General features: G+C 35.9%; 1 protein-coding gene across 7 annotated transcripts in view; it reads right to left on the bottom strand.

Moving 5' to 3' along the window:
• The window catches only part of CEP350 (centrosomal protein 350), a 154,695-nt gene that overhangs the window by 98,183 nt on the left and 33,113 nt on the right, over positions 1 to 23,399 (bottom strand). For 6 of the 7 annotated variants that reach the window (XM_059146956.1, XM_059146962.1, XM_059146958.1 and 3 more), the window contains 8 exons: positions 19,304 to 19,417; positions 15,205 to 15,318; positions 11,755 to 11,901; positions 9,823 to 10,481; positions 8,944 to 9,065; positions 3,430 to 4,487; positions 1,805 to 1,955; positions 227 to 399 (listed from right to left, as the gene is read on the bottom strand). In XM_059146956.1, coding sequence (XP_059002939.1) covers positions 227 to 399; positions 1,805 to 1,955; positions 3,430 to 4,487; positions 8,944 to 9,065; positions 9,823 to 10,481; positions 11,755 to 11,901; positions 15,205 to 15,318; positions 19,304 to 19,417 — 2,538 coding nt within the window. The remainder of the gene's footprint in view (positions 1 to 226; positions 400 to 1,804; positions 1,956 to 3,429; positions 4,488 to 8,943; positions 9,066 to 9,822; positions 10,482 to 11,754; positions 11,902 to 15,204; positions 15,319 to 19,303; positions 19,418 to 23,399) is intronic. The other variant, XM_059146961.1, reaches the window with a different exon arrangement.

The following is a 23,399-nucleotide window of genomic DNA, read 5'->3' as shown; positions in this document are numbered from 1 at the left end:
GTTTATCCATAATCCTTATTTTTTATCATTGCAAATATATTAAGCAAAGGATTTATACTGTTATATATCAGGAAGGTACTGTTATAGTGATAAATATGAAAACTATCACATTTTATCATAAAGAAATTCATCTAACTTCTTATGGAATCAAATTATAACTTTAGATCACTACCACAAAATGATTGGTAAGAGAAAAAAAAAATCAAAAATGTAGAATTCCTCTTACATTCTATCTTTTCTTTTTTTCCTTTCTTCCCTTTAGAAGAAGTAGATGAACGAGACGATGCAGCGGACTGGGCCCCTGACGAGTGCTGGGAGGTAACATCCACAGAGGACAGATCATAGGCAGACTTTCTGCTAGAATGGTCCTCCTGAATATCCAAATTGCTACCACCAATACTGTCAAAGAACAAGCAATAGTGGTTAAAGAACAAAATAAAAGTCTTAAAACACAGCTAAAACTATGGATATTTTAAAATCTATTTAATCACAAGGAGGATATAACTATAATTGAAGATGCCTTCCACTTTTCTGTTTCCTTATGATCATAAGCTTGGATTGTTCCCTATGGCTCAATTTATTATTGAGAAAAATCTAAAGGGAGTTGTCTACTGAAGTAAACACCAATAAAAAAATGGATAATTCAGACACATAAAAGAAAAAATATAATGCTGGAAACTGGAAAATATGGCCTCAACTTCCATTCAAATTCATCGTTTAATGCTAATGTTATAATTATTTTCCACCCAATAATATGTTCTTCAATCTAGAAATAAAATGCAATAAATCATCTTGATTGGTGATATTAAATCTTTGGAAATTTTGATTTAAAAATTTAATCTTTTCTTTAGAGTTCAAATGTTAAAACTATACTTTTCCCACTGTAACTTGAGTAACTTTTCGTAAGTTTAACCAGACAGAACTAATTTTCAAAAGATCACCCAATAATTTCATACGAATTATAATTTGTAATTTGTGAAGAAAATTATATTGAATGTGAGTAATAACAGATTACTTCATATGGTAACAAAATTTAGGGAGGAGATTCTCTCTAGCGAAGTCTGATTCACTTACTGTATGACTTTGTACAAGTAACATAACCTGGATGCTTCAGTTTCCTCTCTGAAGCAGGAACAGTAACAAAAATATTTAATGCAACAGGCTATGAGTAAATACAAGCAAAGTCCCCCTCAGTCCTCTCAGTGCCTTGTACATTTTGTCCAACAAATATTAATACTATAATACTGTTATTTTTCAAAGACTTGAAAAAGTTTAGATGTTCTCCCAATTAGGAAAAAAAAATGCACTGATCTACTTGGGAGCACGGAGTCAAGGATCTATCGAGGTCATCCTCAATTCTATCATAGAAAACTATTACTTAATCTTATATTAGCATACCATGGTAGAGTTTCCCAATACTATCCTCTACCAGGGATTCACAGATTGATTTAAGAGTGTATAATCTGCTTATTGTGTGCCAGGCCGTGTTCTAAGTACTTTGTATTTCATTGAATATTCTTAACACTCTATGAGGCAGGTATAATTATTTTCCCCATTTAAAGAGAAGGAAACTGAAGCACAGGGAGTTAAGTAATATACCCAAAGACAAACAACTACTATCAGAAGAGCCAGGATTTAAAGCCAGACAGTCCGGATCCAGAGCTCATGTTTTTAATAAGCTCTATGCTATGCAGCCTCTACATGTATCTTTAAACAAACAAAACTGACTCATAGTCACACCACAGTTCTCATTTGTAAATTTTCCTCACTCCTTGGATTTTATCCCATGTCAACATATCCTTACTTAGGTTCGAGAGCCGATTTTCTTTCTGTCAAAGTCCCACTCCCTGGAGAGGAGACAAAATCATCTTCATACGAAACACTGCTTACAGGGGTTGTGATGGTATTTAAAGGCCGTGATGTTGAGATTCCTCTTTCCAACCTATCTTCAAACCCTGTCAAAAGTAGTCGTTGAAATGTCCTTAAAACAAAAATAAAAAGACTACAAGCAAAGCATTCCACAATATGCAGATTAACAACATGGATTTAGGAACATTTTAGTTGGCTTTTTTAATGCTTCTATTCAATTTATCTTTATATCTAACAATACATTTTTAACTTTTTATTAGGGAAATTTTCAAACATACAAGAAAGAAAAAATAGCATGATGAAACCAAGATATACACCACCTGGCTTTAACAATTATAAATACATGATCAATCTAGTTTCAAATAAATTTCCTATTCTCCACACTTCTCACTCCCCTCTCGGACTACTTTGAAGCAAATCCTAGATAACATATCATTTCAACTCAAAATATTTCAGTATAATTATAAAATCTTAATGAAAATCCAGTAAGATTTAAGAAAAAACACAATTCTTAAAAAAAAAAAAATGAGGATGTTGATTTAACAGCACTTTGCTTTCAACTTCTGCTTTTCAGGTTTTTTTAAACTTTAAAATTACCACCTATAGGAATAAGTGTAACAGGAGATCGATGGCATGGTTAGGTCTGCACAAGGTCAGAACAAAGTAGCTAAATACGAATCCTAGGAAAATGCACCGCCCAGATAAGCATAATGAACAGATGAAATCAATTCATTTATCAAGTAAGTTGTTCACTGTGCAGAATGAAAATAAAAAACCACAGGATACTAATAGCTGACTTAAGGCTCAGCCCCATTCTCCAACCTGGAAATCTTAAAGTTACGTTAGCATAAAATGGGTAAAACCCACCTAGACTAGGAAGAAAAGAGAAAGTGACTTGAAGGAATTACCATAGAAAAGGAAACCTGTGTTGCAGGATTTCAGAGATAAGAAAGAAACTTTAGAAGTCAGTTGTTTCATGATCCAAATACACGCAGCTACATTCCTGTTCAAAGTCTAATTTTTTTCAGATTATTTAGTAATCTCTAAACCTAATGTGGGGTTCAAACTCACAACCCCAAGATCAAGAGCAAAGTCTATTTTTAAAATTAGTTTTGACAAGTACTAATAGTTTCCATATTAGGATGTTACTACAGTTGCCCCCTCTCAATTCTTGACATTATATCCCCAATGACTCACAATCACTGTATTAATATACTTATTTTCTATCTAAACACATAAAGATAGTCACAGAAAATCTAGCACACAAATGGTACAGACCAATCCTGAACACCACAAATGAATTTCTCTAAAATTAGAACAAAATTTCTACAACTACCAATCAATTACTGGTTCATGACAATAACAACCAAAAAAAATTTTAATGATGAAATTCCAATACTTTAGTTAAAGCTTACAGATAATTTAAATTGATAAATCTCTATTATCTTCATAAATGAACAAATAAAAATTTGTACTTAAGTATTACCCTGTACACAATTATTAAATGATTTATTTTAAGATAACATACAAATAAGCACAAGGCTTACGTATTTTTCTCACCTTTTCCATACAACTGATACGACTTTGTAAAAATATTAATGACACTATGTGGACTTCCTTTTGCCAATTCTTCCCACGGTCCTTTGCTTTGTGTACCACCTATGTGCCCAAAAAGTGGCAAGAATTTTTCAGCTTCCTTCTGAAATTCTTTGATGGGTTCATAACCATTTCTTTCTCCAGCACAAAATTCCTTTTCCTTTAAGATTTCTGCTACCTTCAATGAGGACTGTCCATCTTGGCCTCCCTCTTCTTCAGAGAGACTTCCCTCACTAAGAAGAGGCCCTTCACTGACTGAATCTGTGCTAGAACCAAGAAACAATTTGGCTTTGTCTTGAGAAGCTTGCATATCAGAGCTAGAAGAGTCAGTCTGCCTCTTACACAACTGTGCCAGAAGCCCTTCTGGCTTGGGACCAGGGGATCTCATTCTGAATCTTGATATGGCACTATGAGGTCTTATCACTTCAGGAAGCTTTTTAAATTCACTCAGGTTGCCTACACCAGGAAGATCATCGTCAAAAGTTGCATGAGATACACAGGTTCCTATCATCTTTTGAATTCGGGCAGAGAAAACATCTTCAGGATCCTCTTTCACAGGTGGACTTACAGCCTTGGTCCACAGTCCCTCTTCTTGGGGTGTTTGCTGTACATCATACTCAGCGTTCCATACTGACCCATAGTTTATGTGAGCCCCAGCTAATTTCTTGGCTTCACTTTCAATCCTGCTGGACAGAGAAGCAGCTGTTGCTTTCAAGGCTTCAATACGATTCAGTTTACTCTTATACTGGCTGGCACTAGGTTTTAACAAGGCATCTGGATGAGCAGCTGGTGAGGTCAGATATGGTTGAGGTGTAAAAGTTAATGGCCCTGAGGCCATAGTATGATTCTTTCTGCTTGGTAAAATAGATTCAAAATCTTTATGCAAAATTCCTATATGCTCTAGACTCAAGAGATGGGAGAGTAAATTTCCGGCTGTTCCAACAAGAGGCTGTGGTTGAGGATTCTGGACTCGTGGGCTCAGTCTGTCAGGCTGCACCCATGTAGGTTCCATCAAGTCCCTTCTGGAAATGAAACTCATAGTATGTTAGTTAACACAGTAACTCATCATTAAGCCACCAGCTTTTTTTAACTTTTTTTTCCTTATAAGAGTAATGCACATTCACCACCGGAATAAAAAAGGACAGGTAAAGAGGATTAAAAAGATAGAGAGCACTCATAGCTAAACAACGAGGAAGCGGCACTACTAATATTTCTTTAGAATTATAACTTTCCAAAGATTTTTCTATGTGTGTGATGTGTTTTGGCATTGCTATTTTCATAAAAATGGAATGCTATCATGCAAACTGCTTTCTTCAACTAACACATATTTTTAAACTATTAATTAAAGAGAAGGCTTTAGGGACGCCTGGGTGGCTCAGTTGGTTAAGCCGCTGCCTTCAGCTCAGGTCATGATCCCAGGGTCCTGGGATCGAGTCCCACATCAGGCTCCTTGCTTGGCAGGGAGCCTGCTTCTCTCGCTGCCTCTGCCTGCCTCTCTGCCTGCTTGTGTGTACTCTCTCTCTCTATCTCTGGCAAATAAATAAAATCTTAAAAAATAATAATAATAAAAATTAAAAAATAAAGAGAAGGCTTTATAACCTTTAAAACTCTGTGAACAAAATTCTTTACAACACTGGCTTTACCCATTTCTTTTAAAAATAATGTTATACAAGGGTGCCTGGTGGCTCAATCAAGTTAACTGTCTGCCTTTGGCTCACGTCATGATCCCAGGGTCCTGGGTTCAAGACTGATATCCAACTTCCTACTCAGCAGTGAGCCTGCTTCTCCCTTTCTCTGTGCCCCTCTGCCCCCACTTGTGCTCTCTTGCTTGTGCTCACTTCCTCTCAGAAATCTTTTTGAAAAATTAAAATTAAAAAAATTAAAATAATGCTCTATAAAAGAGAAATGTTTCAGATTGCTAAGATTGCTAAATACTAACATAGGCATCATATTCATTATTCCAATCTCAATTTAAAAAAATTAACAGGAGTGCCTGGGTTGCTCAGTAGGTTAAGCCTCTGCCTTCGGCTCAGGTCATGGTGTCAGGGTCCTGGGATCGAGCCCCACATCGGCCCTCTGCTCAGTGGGGGAGCCTGCTTCTCCCTCTCTCTGCCTGCCCCTCTGCCTACTTGTGATCTCTGTTAAATAAATAAATAAATAAATAAATCTTTAAAAAAATAAAATAACAAATATCAATGAGTATCAATGCAAAATTATGAATACCAATTTTAAATATACAATACAGAGTAGGGTGTTCATAAAGTCTAAAAACAGAATAAAGACGTCCTAGATGGCATTATTTAAATAACATGTTTCTAGACCATGGACACCCTATATATTAAGGGATATTATAAAAACATGAAAGGTCAATATTAACTATTAAGTAGATGCTTATTAAAAAACAACATGAGGGGCGCCTGGGTGGCTCAGTGGGTTAAAGCCTCTGCCTTTGGCTCAGGTCAAGATCTCGGGGTCCTGGGATCGAGCTCCACATCAGGCTCTCTGTTCAGGAGGGAGCCTGCCTTCCCTCCACTCTCTCTCTGCCAGTCTCTCTGCCTATTTGTGATCTCTGTCTGTCAAACAAATAAATAAATAATCTTTAAAGAAAAAAAAAAACAAAAAACATGAGATTCTGTCCTTGGTCTTGTCCATTATTTTTGGGTGATGACATAAAGATATGCTTATCAAATTTGCAGATGACAGAAAGCTAGGAGGCATAGCTAACCTAAAAATTTATCAAATTATGATTCAAAGCGACTTGGACAGGCAGCAACCTTGACCAAACTAGTATGGATAATGTGAAGTCTTACCAACTAAATTCAGAAGAATCACCTAGAGGAGGGTAACCAGAGTGATAAGAGAATTGGAAAGCACGTCAAGCAAGGTTTGGTTGGAAGTCATGCTATACAGTCTTTTGTTTTGAAGTGTTGCTAAGAAAATAGAATGAAGGAAGACTACAGCATGGACTCCATGCCACAAAATATAAAGTGTGAGGTTATTAGGGCTCAAACTAAGCTGCAGTAAAGGGAATATAAAGGAAGCTGTAAATATAAATGATATTGCTGAGTAAAAATTCAAGACCTTTAAATTCAAGTACTTAGAATGCCAATTATGTGCCAGGCACTATGTTGATACTAGAGGAACAGGGAAGACAAAAATCCAGTAAATCCAGTTAAGACTTAATCCTTAATCTTTTGTTTCTCAAAATCTAGCGGGCATAAGAGACTAATAGTTAAAATCAATGCCTTAAGTACTATATAAAGATATATAAAATTCAATAGAGTGTGTATAGAAAATAATAAACTCTGCTAGCCAAGGAAAGTGGTTTTTAAAATTTTTGTTTGTTTGTTTGACAGAGAGAGATCACAAGAGAGGCAAACAGAGAGAGAGAGGAGGAAGCAGGCTCCCCGCTGAGCAGAGAGCCCGATGTGGGACCGATCCCAGGACCCTGAGATCATGACCTGAGCCGAAGGCAGCGGCCCAACCCACTGAGCCACCCAGGTGCCCAGGAAAGTGGTTTTTGAGCTAGATCTTCAGGTTCTTCAAGGTCAGATATGTAATTTAGAGCTTCTCAGGTAGCTAATGAAGAACACGGGTTATGAAGGGCAAGCATAAAGTAACTGAGATATGTTGGAACTACTAACAGAAATGGGGAACCTAAGAAATGAGTGGAGGGGAATGCCGAGGCAATAGATTATATATCATAAATTAATTTGTTAGTAAAAAGAAAAGGAAAGGAACATGTGCAAGTTAATAGATCTGTTTTGCATTTGGTTTGTTTTTAAGACTGGATAACTTATTTAGAATTAGAAGAAAATTCAGAAAAGGGTAAAACAGAAGACAGGAAGCCACCAAAGTATGTCTGACAATAATAACGGGACTGAAATTAACTAGAGAGTACACCTACCAAAAGGTATTCAAATACCTAAAGGTATTCAAATTAAAAGAAAAATAATTTTTTTAAGAATTTTACTTATTTGACAGACAGAGAGACACAGCAAGAGAGGGAACACAAGCAGGGGGAGTGGGGGAGAGAGAAGCAGGCGTCCCGCTGAGTAGAGAGCCCAATGCAGAGCTCGAACCCAGGACCCTGGGATCATGACCTGAGCAGAAGGCATACGCCTAATGACTGAGCCACCCAGGTGCCCGTAAAAAAAAAAATTTTAAGTATATTTATGCTTGAAATTTGAAAGGTATTTACAACCTTAAATAAATCATATGAAACTTAGTAGAAGGCAGTGTGTAGACTGGTTAAAAGCACAGATTTCTGGAATTAGACTGCTTAAGTTAAAATCCTCCACCACTAATGTTTTGACCTTTGAGAAAGTTAAACTCTTGACCTCAATTGCCTCTTCTATAAAATGGGAATAACAAGAGTACCTAGCTCAAGGAATTACCAAAATTAAGTAAGAGAACATACACAAAGTACTTAGATAAGTGCCTGGAAACTAACAAGTACTCAATAAATGTTGGCTATTTTTATTAGTATGCTTATGCTTTGGGGGTGGTGTACTATGTGTATTAACCCCTAATTTGAAAGTGATTTGATTTTTATTTGTGTGTTCTCAAAAAGAGTTTTAAAAAGCTTTCTCTTCCCAAAATGGTTAAAGTATTTAAAACTGTATCATCTCATAATCACCTCAAATTCCACACACTGTTTACTTTTACTTCCCTGCAAACAATGTATTACAGCAAGAAAAATATTTTCTTAAGAAAACTTAAGGTAGGGGCGCCTGGATGGGTCAGTGGGTTAAAGCCTCTGCTTTCAGCTCGGGTCATGATCCCAGGGTCCTGGGATGGAGCCCCACATCGGGCTCTCTGCTCTGCAGGGAGCCTGCTTCCTCCTCTCCCTCTGTCTGCCTCTCTGCCTACTTGTGATCTCTGTCTGTCAAATAAATAAATAAAATCTTAAGAAAAAAAAAAAAGAAAAGAAAAGATAAAGAAAACTTAAGATAAAATAGTCCTTGATCAGCAATCTAGCCCTTGTTCCTAGCCTCTGTTCATATGTTCACACACATATCCAAATACAGCTTTCGAAAGGTACAATGATAATCTGGGAAAAGTCACATGAAGAAATTTTGATTAGTAACAGCTCCAACAATGCCTTTTGAAAATTATTCACAACAAATACTTGAAAATACTAATTTCACTGTGATTTATTCATCTAACACAGTTTTACTGTGAGTTTAGTCCAGAGAAAGCAAGAGTGCTTTCAACTCCCCTGGGAGGGCTGACGTTGACATTGGAGAGAAAAGGACAGGTAGAAGCGGAGCAGCAGAACAGGGTACGCATGCATCTAGCTGTAGGCCACGCTTCCGCGCCAGCAGAAGACACTGACCGGTTTCTGAATAAAGAAGCGTTCTTTACGTTCTTGCTCACGTAAAAGGCCGGTCAACGACATTCACTGCGCATCCACCACTATACTAAATGTCATGGAACAAAAAGAACCTTAATCATCTTTCATTCTCTCCTTTTTACCTTGCAAGAGGTTGTGGAGGTTCTGACAGAGACATGTCACTACTGGAAGATGCACTTAGGGGACGTTCCTGTACTTTGTTTTCTTTGTCAGATTCTCCAGAAGGCTGATACCCTGGTCTGGTCTAGGAGAAAAGGACATCAAATTTACGTGACTCCTATCACAAAGCCATACTAAGGGACTACGTAACACAAACACTAAGTCACTTCAACTTTACAAAGATCACGAAATGTAGGGGCTTTTTCTCTTAAAATTGGTTCAAATTTAGTCAGTCTTAAGCAGCTACTACAATTAATAGCAAAATTACACCTGAAATCCAAGAAAGGCACCTAATACTAACTGCATAATTTCAAGTTTATAAGGCTCTTTTTAAACCTCAGTGTTTTCACCTAGAAATACTAGTAGCATTTACCTTCTCAGGATTATGAGGATTTACTGAACCTTTAGTTTATAATGCCTTTAAAACAGTCTGTGGTACACAGTACATATTCAACATTATTCTTAAAAACAACAGCAATCCTCATAAAATTATCATATACAGTAGGATATTCTCTAATTTCAGCACAGATCACAAAAAGAGACTTTTATTAACATAATCTAACCTTCTGCTCAGTAATACAATAAAAACTAGGCAGGGACTTAATAGTAGTGATGAGAGGAACAGAGAGTGGCAACAGTCACTCTAGGAAATGCTAACTGAGCACTTGTTTCCAAACGTGTTTATCCGATTACTCTCCAGATACAATAAATTTCATGAAAAGGTCAACATTATTACAAGTTTGAGCATATGCCTGAATATTACGAATGACAGCAACGAAATGACAAATAAGTTTTTCCTCATCATGAACAAGTTCCTTTCGCATTCCGGGCACAACTATTACCTGTGTTTCCTGCGTAACGTGCGGATGAGGCGGCTCTTCGAGCAAGGTCTTTTCTAGTAGCAGTTTGGAGTAAGTATCCTGCAGTCGCCTAGTTACTGATGGCTCGGAAGGAGGCACGGTTTTTACTTTAGTAAAGGCTTCTTTCTGTTTCCGATAGAGCTCCTGTAATCGTTTGTTCTTCTGCTCGGTGGCCTCCTTTTGAGCCTTCTTCTCTTCATTTTGCTTCCTTTTCCTTTCCTCCTGCTGTCTAACAATGTACTGTCGTACTTCATCTGTGTCATAGTGGCGCTTTTTGGAAATAACAGGGGGATCTTCATTAGCTGTTATTTTGTCGGGTTTTCTTTTTACGGGGCTGTGACTTCTAGGAGCTTGTACTGGGGCTGAGGACTTCTGATTCTGTAACTCTCCTGTCTCTTGTCTTGCAGCCTGAACTGTAGAATCCAGCTGTAGGTCATCAAGAATTCCACGAATTTCAAGAGGTAAAAAATCCTTATTTAAGGCAGTATTTTCCTCCTGTTTATTATCTGGAAGAGATGGAGCTAACTTCTTTGTATTATTTTCAGACCGAGCTCTACTTCTCGAACGTTCTGAGTTTTGTGGAAGATGTCTATGTGAAACATCCAATCTGGGATCAGATTCTGCTCTTCCAATATGACCCCCTGCAAAGAATGAACTGTTAGCGATGTATTAAAATCCTATATTCAATCCTAAGATTTATCATAGTGAGAGAAAAAAATCAGACAATTTCACTTTATCTTAAACTCAAATTTACATATCCTATGAAATTATTTAAAGAATATTATAGAAGGAAAGAGAAAACAGCTTTTTAGAAGAGAATAATTTCAACCTTTAAAAAGGACTATACATACTTGGCATTTTAAAAAGGGATTTTAACTATTTCTGAAACAAAGATAGCCCTTATTGCTGTCGTGAATATTTAACTATTAATAGAGAGTTACTATTTCTCTCCCATGCAAATATTTAATGTCACTATCTCTCTCCATCCCTAAACCCCTAAAACAGGTGTTTAAAAACCCACAATGTTATGCTGCCACAACTCTCCAATAAATAACAGAAAGGAAATTAAATATATAGAAAAGTAATCATTTTATAATCTAAATGTCTGCTGATGAGACTTAATTTTAAACTGAGAATGGGTGTGAGTTTATTTACAAGATAGAGGAGAGTGAAGAAGAGTAAATGCAAAGCATATATTGACTTCTATATATACCTAATTATAGTTGTAATTGCATTTCTTACTGAATCCATTCTTAGGAGCTCAAATTAATTGAAGCAAATTTTATTACTGGAAAGGAAAGCTGGCCTGTAGGTATTTGTATTTCATTTCCCAAAATTAGTGTTCATGAAAAATGTAACGAGTTATTTCAAAGAACATTTAAGATACTTCAAAAAGAGAAAAGCAATGCACTTGAGGGTCAAACCAAAGAGTTGTAGACCCTAGATCAAATTTTGCCACCCACTTAATGTATATACTCTTGAGAAAGATCACTTCTCTCTTGGGGCCTGTTTCCTAATCTGTCAAACAGAAAAACCCAATATTGTGAATGTATACCTATGTTGGTGTATACAGGGATAAGACAGATTGGACTTAATTCCCTTAAGGTCTCTAAAAGTCTAAGAAAATCTAATTAAATGATGCTTTTCTATTCCCATGGCAGCTAAATGTAATTAATATAACAAACAGAACTCTTAATAAAAGTCACCATAACATCTATATACGGAAATTATCGATAGACAGCCCAAAAGAACATTTCTTCTTTTGTAAGCTACATCCACAATTATAAACCAAATTCTTAAAGCATTCTTAAAAAAGACTACTTTCACCTCCTCTAAGAATTTACACAAGCAATTTTTAATTGCTCTTCTCAACAATTTTAATTATTGAAACAATTTAATAATTTAATTACTCACCAGATTTAGCAGTTCTTTCTCTTCCGCTTCTGTCACTTGATGCTGTTCTTCGCTCTTTTTGCTCCACTCTGGGTGCAGGCCCCAGGATCTTCTTTACTAGTTTTTGTCCATCTCGCCAAGAGGATGTACTTATCAGACGACTGCTACCTAAAAAAAGACATATATATAGTGGGTTGAATTTAAAACTTCAAAATTATCTCTAACAAATTTATCTCTAACAAATTTATCTAGTCAACCATACAGGTTTTGTAATTCATTTTATGCTTATCTTAAGCCAAAGTTAAATGGTTTACAATCTAATTTTTAACACAATGTCCTGAAAATCAAGTATCAGTTTGTTTAAATCTTGATTTATCCACACATCTCAAATAAGTGTAAAATGCTTTTAAAGTTAAATACCAAATATTAACAACTCCCAAAACCTCAAGTAGAGCACTGAATCCAACAATTTGGGCACAGAACCAAAGTATGTCTTAACTGTAGTAAGGGTTTGGTTTACCAACTGTACCATTTTACAGAGTAAAATGCATGTTTGCTTAATGAACAAATGACTTAATCTAAGCATACGAAAGAAATCGAAAGAAATGTGTAACAGTTAACAGTGACAACCTTTGAAGAACATAGTATTACAGGGAATTTTACATTATATTTTATAGATACATACCAGAACTACATATTACCTTTTTATACATAAAACAATGATACTCAAAAAGCAAGTATCATCATTTTAAATTGCCCTCTTTATAAAAGTTCATAAAAATAAAACTATGGTCCAATAAATATAGCTTTTGACTAAGAGAGAAACTTTTCACTTATTACTTCCAGATTGTAAAAAAATTAAAATTAGACCATCATACTCCAACACAAGTGGAATACTGTGTGGTTACTTTAAATTAAAATTTCCCTAAGAAATTAGAAAAATGTTCTTGTGGTAAGAGCTAAGAGAAAAAGATAAAATGTTATGACTATTAACAATTATGATCACCTATTATGATTTTAAAACTACTTAAGGAAATAACAAAATACTAGTACTTTAAGTGAGGATTGTGGTTTTCTCTGTTTTTTTTCTATTTTTCAAGCTTTCTATGATGCTGTTTTATTGTATTTATAACAAAAGACATCCTATTTAGAGTTATTTTTAAAAGGCTTTAATTTGCGCACCTGGGTGGCTCAGTCTGTTAAGCATCTGCCTTTGGCTCAGGTCATGATCCCAGGGTCTTGAGTCCCACATCAGGCTCCCTGCTCAGCAGGGAGTTTTCTTCCTCTCCCTCTCCCCACCACTCACTCCCTGCTTGTGTGCTCTCCCTCTCACCCTCTCAAATAAATAAAATCTTTTTTTAAAAAAACAAAAAGGCTTCAATTTAAAAGTTTAAGTTGAAAGTACAGTTCTAAGGAAAATATCCCATATAAACAAACATGAATCACAAATCTGTGTGTGCTATTTACTTTGGTTTTGCACCTTGTTATTAACCTTAAATGATCTATTTAAAATATTTAAAGGGCTTTAAGTCTATTACTGAATCTATTTACAAGAAACTTTATGTTCTTAAGCAAAATGAGAGAACAGGCTTCTCTTCGATTTCAGCTTAATTTTCCAAATCGAAAGCAAGCAACCATGAAAATACTGGGTAGTTATTTATAAATGCTGGCTTCTGTATATGCTGTGTGATTATTTCTAAATCCTGGCTTTCTGGAATAGTCTCATGCAGTCATTGGTAGAAAAAGAGGACTTTCAGTATAGATAAGCTATTAATACAATTTTAGAACATTTAATGACTCTCAGTCTCTCAGTTACTGCACAGTGCATACATGGGAATTAGCCTTCCACAAAACTGGAAAAAATAATACAAGATCACTATTTATAAATTACAGCGGTCTCAATACTTCGTTTCAAACTATGCCCCTGGAAAGAATATCAAATAATATATGACAAATATCACTTTGTCATATTTTTTCATGTAAAAACTAGTTTATATTCCAATAATTCATGTTCTTATAAAATTTTATTTTGGGGGGCGCCTGATTGGCTCAGTCCCTTAAGCATCTGCCTTTGGTTCAGGTCATGATCACAGGGTCTTGGGATCAAGTCCCACATTAGGCTCCCTGCTCAGCAAGGAGTCTGCTTTTCTCTCTCCCTGCTTTGCCGCTCCTCCCAGCTCGTGCTCTCTCCCTCTCTCTCTCAAATGAATAAATAGAAACTTTCTAAAAAAAATTTTTTTTTAATTTTTTATCTGTATGTCATTCTGACATCTAGAGTTAACAATGAGTGTCACAAAATATGTTATTTGACATTCCAAAGATTAGCCTATGATCAGAAAAACAAGTGCCTGGTTAAAAACAAGTGTCCCATCACTTCTGCTCTGTGTTCCCATAAGACCTTGTAAAGTCACTGTGATACATTTATCACATTTCATTATACATGTATTTACTGTTTTCCTGACAAGACTGTAAGTTCCAAGAAGGCAGGGGCCACGTGTATGCTGCTTAGTACTCTATGGCCCAAGCTTGGTATAGCACAATGCTTCACATACAGCAAGTGCTCACTAATATCTGCATGATGAATGAATGTAAGAATCACTGATTCTGAATGTCTCCAAAATGAAAGTGACAAATTCTGAACTTCTACCACTCTCTCAGCCCAAATTACCCACTAACATGAATCAGACAGCTAAATAACCCTTTTCAGGATAAGCAGAAATAATAATTATTATTAATGAAATCATACCTAACATCTGAGTGCTTACTATGTGTCAAATACTGAGTTCCTTTAGGTATTAACTATTTTAGTTTTCACAACAACCCTGTGAGAGAAGTACTACTGCTTTCCAATTTTACAGAGTGGGGAACCAAGGGACAATAAAATTCACTAACTCACCAAAGGAACAAAGCTAGATAAGACTGGACTAGGCTCTAAATTCAGGCAACCTGAACTGGGCCTGGAGTGTTAATCACTATAAAACTAAAGAATTCTCTTTTTCCCTGTCCTAATCTATTTAGAGTCTGGCCTGACCACTACTGGTGTGGGCTGCCATGCTTTTCTTCTGCAACATTTATTATCTTATGAGAATAAGTGAAGGGACTTAGTGACAGTTATAAGCAATCCCTTTATATATAAAAGTTCACTCAATAAAAATCATTATCTTTAATCTAGTTAATTTCTATTAAAAATAATGATACAAAAATGGGGGCAAGAGATGTGTTCAGTATTACGGTGAACATAAGGTTTCATGGGTAAATACAGACATGAAAAGTTATCAAACTAACATTCTAACTATGTACATCTTATTCTAGGTCAGTTACACCTCAATAAAACACATATACGAAATAATGATACATAAAATGTACTGAATTTTTCTATGTGCCATTTGGTTAACAAGCAATTATTTCCATATAGGATGCCATTTCAGTATTGTGTAATTTTAGGGTGGACATGATATTGAGAAAACTAACCTGTTTTGCCTTCTGGACTTGATAACTGTGGTACCTTTTGGACTTTTCGTACTGGCTTAACCACTTTCTTCTCTTTACTTTTTTCAGCAGGTTTCTCTTTCATAGAGATATCATCTGAAAAGCAGAAATACTTACTGTAAATACTTTAATGATTTCTACCCACCCACTCATCCTCTCCCCAGTAGAAAAAATCAGTATAAAGTATATGATTCAGGTAGGAAGAAAACCTTCGCTGAGGCTATTTCTGTAACCCATAAGCTACCAATGCCAACTCCTTAAATGGAAGGGTCTAAAGATTACCACTACCCTTACTACTAGGTTCTAATTCTTTATTTTTTGTTTTTCATTTTTGTTTTGTCTTGTTTTATTTTCAGAAAACCCTTGAGAAATTTACCTTACTTTCATGACCTGGAAGAAGCTATAAAAGTAATGCTTTCCAAGCCAGGGTCATATCATTTATATTCTCACAGGTGAGCACTTTCACAGATTTCTATTTCACTTAAAAACTCCTATGTAGGGGCACCTGGGTGGCTCAGTGGTTTAAAGCCTCTGCCTTTGGCTCGGGTCATGGTCTCGGGGTCCCGGGATTGAGCCCTGCGTCGGGCTCTCTGCTCAGCAGGGAGCCTGTTTCCCCCTTCCTCTCTGCCTGCCTCTCTGCCTACCTGGGATCTCTGTCAAATAAATAAAAATAAAAATCTTTAATTTAAAAAAAAATCCTATGTAACTAAGATATTCATGAACTTCTAGAATAAAACTTTATAAAATGCTCAATGTAATATTCCCAAATAATGCCAAAGTATTTCACATAGAAATTACTGGTCACTGATTTTTTAAATTCCAACCTAGGGGAAGAGACTAGTTATACATATAAACTTTAAAATCAACCGCAATTACATATTTGAAGAACTGTAAACTTAAAATACATATAGAGTTCTGCATTCTGGGCCAAGTGGAAGTGTGAGTAAAAGCCCTAAAGCAGGTGCATATCTGAGAAACAGCAAGCTGGCCAGTGTGAGTAAAATGAACAAAGAGAAAAGTAGAAAGAACTAGAGTCCAAGACATAATTGAGAGCCAGATTGTGTTGGGCTTTACAAGTCATCCTAAGAACTTCAGGTTTTACCTAAGAATGAGATTAAGAGGTTTTTTGGAAGTTTGGGGGCAACAGAGTCATATGATCGAAGTTAAATTGTAACAATGTTCCTCTAGCAGCTATGATGAGAACAGATGAATTAGGACAAGGAAAAGCAGAAGACCAGTGAGAAGCCTACTGCAATAATCACGCAAGAGACTCATGGTGGCTTAGACCTAGGGAGTAGTAACAGAGAGTAGTAACAGAGGTGGGGAAAGTCATTATGTTTTTAAATATATTTCAATAATGTGAAATATAAGGTGTGTGAAAAATATGGGAATTAAGGAGAACTCAAGATTTCGGTCCTATCCCCCTGACACTAATACATTATATGTTAACTAACTGAATTCAACTTTAAAAAAAGATTTGGGGCCTAAACAAATAGAAAGATAGGATGAAGGGACTATCAGAGAAGTAGGTTTAAGGGGTATATCATGACCCCATTTAGTTAGTTAGCTCCATTTTAAATAAAGTTTGAGAAACCCATTATACAACCAAAGGGAGATGGGAGTTAGCAGCTGGATACAACTGAGTTCAGAGAACTCTAGCCTAGAGACATATATTTAATAATCATTGACAACAGGGGCACCTGGGTGGTTCAGTGGGTTAAGCCTCTGCCTTCAGCTCAGGTCATGATCCCAGGGTCCTGGGATCCAGTCCCACATTGGGCTCTCTGCTCAGCAGGAAGACTGCTTCCCTTTCTCTATGCCTGCCTCTCTGCCTACTTGTGATCCCTGTATGTCAAATAAATATATAAAATCTTAAAAAAAAATCATCGACAACAGAAAATATTTAAAGCCCCTGAGACTAGATGAGCTTGCCTACTGTGTATGTAAATAAGTAGCAGTAGTAGAAGGAGAAGTAGGAGAAAAAAGAAGAAAAAGAAAGACAGAGTGAGGAAGAGAAAAGAAAAGAAAAAAAAGAGGACAGTTCCAAATCCAAATACTGAGACCAAGGCGTGGCTATGATTAGCTATTAGGGAGTTGATTTGGGGGGCTGAAAAGCAGCACTCAGACTCAGAAGGAAAACCAAACATTTAAGGTATCCTAGATGTCAAGTAAAAAGTTTCAAGAAAGAGGGCGCCTGGGTGGCTCAGTGGGTTAAGCCACTGCCTTCGGCTCAGGTCATGATCTCAGGGTCCTGGGATCGAGTCCCGCATCGGGCTCTCTGCTTAGCAGGGAGCCTGCTTCCTTCTCTCTCTCTCTCTCTGCCTGCCTCTCAGTGTACTTGTAATTTCTCTCTGTCAAATAAATAAATAAAATCTTTAAAAAAAAAAAAAAAAAACTTTAAAAAAAAAAAAAAAAAAAAAAAAGTTTCAAGAAAGAAATGACTGATCATGTCTAATGCTGCAGGAAGATCAAGAGGCAACTGAGAATTGAACACTGGATTAGCAATGCAGAAGTCACTGATGACCCTAAAATTAGCAGTCCACAGAGAAGCTGTAACAAAGACCCAATAGAAAGGATTCAAGAGTGAAAGGGAGGAAAAACCTGGAAACAATGAGTATAAAGCAAATTTTGGAAGTTGTGCTGTAAACAGGAGAGAAATGCAATAACTAAAGAGAGCAGGGCCAAAACAGGGGTTCTTTTATGATGGCTGAGATAACAGCATGTTATCAAACAGTGTGTTGATGGGCATGACCTTGTAGAGAAGGAAAACTTGATGATGTAAAAGGAAATAAGGACAAAGCAATGTCCTTAAATACACAAGAGTAAATGGAATCTAAAACACAAGTAGATGGGTCAATCCTAGCCAAAAGAACAGAGAGAGTGCAACCACCATGAGAGAGAAGGTAGTCTTTTTTTTTTTTTTTTTTTTTTTTAAAAAAGCTGGTTCCACGCCCAGCATGGAGCCCAAAGTGGGTCTCAAACACACGACTCGGAGCTCATGACCTGAGCCAGATCAAGAGTCGGACACTTAACTGGCTGAGCCACCCAAGCACCCGAGAAGGCAGTCTTAATAGACCTCTTGAAGAATTCCTTGATGTACGTCATTCTAGTAGTCTGTAAAGATACTGACCTAAGAACGTACACTGTTATTTTCCCTACCTTACAGATGAGAAAACAAAAGAGGAGGGGTTATGTAACACTGGTAATACTCGCAGGTAATAAGAGGCAGAGCTAGAATTTGACTCAAGTTGTAAGCTGATTCTAAAATCTTTCCTCTTAACTATTATATTATACTCCCTTTCCACTTGAGGAAAAAAATTCTAAATACAGTGTCCCAATAATAATAGTAGGAAAACTGGACTGGACACTTAATACCACAAAACTTACTATTAAAATCTCTATGGGGGTTTAGTAGAAAAATCTCTGGCTTTAGAGTCAGACAGAGTTGGCTTTGAATCTTGGCTTCAATTTTCATCTCCCCTCCCTATACAACTTTGGGAAAATTACTCTGTGAGCTTCCATTTCCACAACTACAAAAAAAATACAAAAGTCTAAGAATGCAGCACCTCACCCCCAATTACACAAGTGTTCAATAACGAGTAACATTATTATATGACCTTCCTATTTCCCTCTTCCAGTCTTTCATAAGTCCCTCCTATCTCCAATTCTGTAAATGTATTCCTTTCCTATAATGTTTTTCTTTCTGCATTTTGCCCTCATGTTCATATCATCTTTTCTGATGCCTGCCAAATTACTGACCATCTCAAAGATATCGGAGGTCTAGTAGAAATAAACTTCAACTAGACTCAGCTCTGTTTCCTTCAAGTCAGATAGGCCTGACTTTGAAAGTCCCTTCGGTTAAAAATAGCCTCATTTCTCTCTCATCAGACATGTATACTAATTTTAATCCTGGAGCAGAGCCTAGAGGCTAAGAGAGCCTTATGACTGAAACCACAACTACTTTAGTATACCATGCAGTTAAAAAAGGCAAATATCTTTAGTTTGGTGACAGTTTTATGTTTAAATATTTAGACAGCATACATGATAAAATATGCAAAATCTAAGAAAGCTCTACTCTCACCTGCAAAGTGAAGTGCTAAGTCTCGATACAGTTCTCTACTCATGTTTTGAAATTCGGCCTCCTGCCACACTTTCCCATCAGGTGTTCGTATCTTGGTCTCTGAAGGATTGAAGCCTAATTTATACCAACACCACAAAACATTCATTATCAAAACTGCTTTATAAGTTGTTTTACTTTTTAAAATGAGATGTAATTAACACACTATAAAAATCACTCTTTTAAAACATACAGTTCAATGGCTTTTAATACATTCATAAAATTATGGACCTGCCCCCGCTATCTAATTTCCTGCACCGATTAGTAGCCACTCCTTCATGCCTCTCTCCCCTGGCAACCACTAACCTACCTTCATGGATTTACCTATTCTGGACATGTCATACAAACAGAGTCATACAATGTGGCCTTCTGTGTCTGCCTTCTTTCACTTAACATAATGTCTTCATTGACTGTGTAACATGTATCAGAGTTTTATTCCTTTTTATTACTCAGTGATATTCCATTGTATAATATACAAATGCTGTTTATCCACTTATCAGCTGATGGACCCTCTAACTGCTTCTACTTTTTGGCTAATATTAACAATATTGCTATGAACATTCATGGACAAGTTTTCCAGTGGACATATGTTTTCAACCCTCTTGGATACAATACCTAGGAGTGGAATTGCTGGGTCATATGGTAACTCCATGTTTAACTTTTTGAGGACTGTCAAACCATTTTCTATAGGGGCTGCACCATTTGACATTCTCATCAGCAATGTACAAGTGTTCCAATTTCTCTAAATCCTCACCAACATTTGTTATTGTCTCTTGTTTTTATAAGAGGATCCTAGTGGTTGTAAGTGGTATCTCACTGTGGTTTTGATTTGTGTTTCCCTAATAACAAATGCTATTGGGCAGCTACACAAGCTTTTTAAAGGATTCATAATTAGCTGCCACATAATGTACTGAAAAATACTGTTTGGAAAAAGCAAGCTTCAGTGAGATGAAGCAATATACATTTGTTCAAAAAGATTAGAAATGGAGAAGCAATAAATTAAACGATAAGTGAATGCCATTCATAAATTATGGACTTCAGAGAAAGAACTACTCTTCTCAGGACTAAGAAAGAGATAACACTAATTCTTCTTTCTTTGAAGATAGGCATTAATTGTTACTATCTGTCTGATTTTGCCTGTGGTTGAACAATCAGACAAGCTGCTATCTACACAAGCAAAACACACCCAAAGTATGGAAAACAGGGCTTGAACACATTTGTTCAATTTCTCAACAAACATTACACATGTGCTATTTCCTAGGGTTTAATATTCTGATTTCCTACTTTGAATTTATCTCTGCTCTTTAAGAAATACACTAAACTTGGAATGTTATTTTACAAAATAATAAAATAATGAATATGGATAACAATAGTAGTATTTATGTTTTCAGATGGGCTTAACTTACCAAGGAATTGGCAGCTAATAAATAGTTGTAAAATTAAATCAATATAAATAACTAAACTGAGTTCAGAAATTGGTAAAAGCACTCTAAAAGTGTTAAATAAAATGTACTAAATTGATTGCATGTCTAATAGAAAGTCATCTATTCAGCTTTTAGGCACAATAGCATAAGCTTAATTTCACCTGACATTTGTGGCAAGGGGCACATGATCATGCCTATACAAGGAAAAACTTTAAAAAAATGTAGTTTCCAGTCTGTTGCAAGTGACAGTCTGTAATAAGAAAATACGGCAATCCCACGCCAATCTCTCTCTCAACTTTTCATCACTATGACCCCCAACTCATGTCTCTACATTCAACTCTTTTTTTCTTCTCTTAAGAAAACATTTATCTCTACGGGAGACTTTCTTTGTATTTGCATCTTTACTTATAAATTAACTTGAAGAAGCTTTCAATATCTACAGTAGTTTCTTATTCTGTAGTCTCCCCCCTTTACACTTTCCACAGTCTCCGTTACCCACTGTTACCCATGGTGCAGGATCAGGTGATCCTCGCATTGTCAGAAGGCCAAGAGTAGTAGCCTAATGCTACGTCACAGCGCCCATGTCACACACTTCATCTCCTCACACAGGCCTGCTGTAACCTCACAGCATCACAAGAAGGGACAGGACAGTATACAACTTTTATGACAGTGTATTGTTATAATTGTTCTATTTTATGATTAGTTATTGTTGTTAATATATTACTGTATCTAACTGCTAAACTGAACTTTATCATAGGCATGTATGTATAGGAAAAAAGTAGTATTTATACATTTCAGTACTGTCTGATTTCAGGCATCCACTGAAGTTCTTGAAATGTACCCCCCAAGAATGGGAGGGGGCTACTATATTTCCATTCTTCGTCCTCTTTTTTTCTTACTAGCTGAATTTACTGAATAGAATAAAAGAGTTACTATGCATTTATGTTCAAGACACTATACTAGGCTCTAAAATAAAATAAGGATGACCAATATAAGGTCTTAAACTTCATGGACATTCAGAGCAGGAAGAAAAATGTATGCAAAAAACTTAAGATTATTTAAAAAAATCATATTAATCAAGTTTTAAATCAAGTTTTAAAATCAAGTTTTAAAGCAGAATCGTAGAACACTTTCTATGTCTTTAAAGAAAGAAAAAACATACATGAAAAACCAAGGTTTAGAACAGGCTTAGTATACTAACAATGGTATTAAAAAAAAAAGAAAGAAAGAAAATAAACACAGAAACACACACACACACACACACACACACACACACACTGTGTATGCAAAAATTATCTCTGGAAGGATATATAAATTGTTAACACAAGTAATCTCCAGAAAGGAAACAAAGTAGTTGGAGCACAAGAGCTTTTCAAGGTACACCCTCTTCATCTTTTGAGTTATGAACCAAGTGAATTTATTATGCATTTGAACAAATGACATTGAAATGTCATTTAGAATACAGCATATTAAGATCCTTTTAGTTTACACTGCCAAAAAGTTAACAAAAAATAATTTTTCATTTCATTCACAGCAATAAATCCATTGCTCAGAACACTGGAAACTATGTTGTTACAATTTCTTAAATGTATGCTACATTTCATAAATTAGCCCCCCAAAAATTCTATTTGTAAAATATATTAATACAAAAACTAACAGGTTAAAAAATTAGTAAGTCGAGGCGCCTGGGTGGCTCAGAGGGTTAAGCCTCTGCCTTCGGCTCAGGTCATGATCTCAGGCTCTTGGGATAGAGCCCCACATCGGGCTCTCTGCTCAGCAGGGAACCTGCTTCCTTCTCCTCTCTCTGCCTGCCTCTCTGACTACTTGTGATCTCTGTCTATCAAATAAATAAATAAAATCTTAAACAAAAAAAAATTAGTAAGTCAAAGGCATATGAGCAATCCAGTTACCAACTCAAAGGAAATTAAGATTTTAAGATTTTTCACTCCAGTTCTTAGGGTTGTGTTTTGTTTTGTTCTATTTTTCATTTTTACAAATTACTAAATAAAATATGGATTTAAGTTGACCATCTTAACTTTCCCAAAGTGGAATAACTTTTGGAATTTCAGAACTTTGATTTCTAGAATAAACACACCTTACCTGTACAATCTTCATTTAATGGATCTGACATTAGTATAGCAAAAGTTCTGGATAATCACTAGCTCAGAACCAATAAAAACATTTTGACCCCACCATTAGCTATTTGCTCTGATAACAGAGGACAACTACTACATGGTACACGAATGACTAGAAGGATATGAAATAATTTAATTAATAAAACATTAGATCAATCCTGGATAACAGCAAGTTTTCAGTATTCTAAAAGTAACTGCTCACAATTTTATCACAAATTAGCAAGAATAAAATGCAAATTACCCATCTTTCACCTAATTCACATTGAATATCACTAGCAAAACATGATAAACAACATAAAATAAACAGGTAATTGCGCTAACTGCACTTATAAAATTTCTTCCGGAGAAAAAGACTAAAACATCGTAGGACTATAAAGAACTGCCAAGCTGGTCAGAGAAAAGCTAGACTTGGTAGAAAAATACAAAACAAAAAAAAAAAAAAGAAAAATACAAAACAAAATTAACTATAGCAAAAACTGTCCTAGTGTTAACAACTTAAAA

This window comes from Mustela lutreola, chromosome 14, assembly GCF_030435805.1.
Source record: "Mustela lutreola isolate mMusLut2 chromosome 14, mMusLut2.pri, whole genome shotgun sequence".
In the NCBI taxonomy this organism is placed as follows: Eukaryota; Metazoa; Chordata; class Mammalia; order Carnivora; family Mustelidae; genus Mustela; species Mustela lutreola.
The sequence above is the reverse complement of the archived record's forward strand: the minus strand, read 5'-3'. Positions and strand labels throughout refer to the sequence as shown.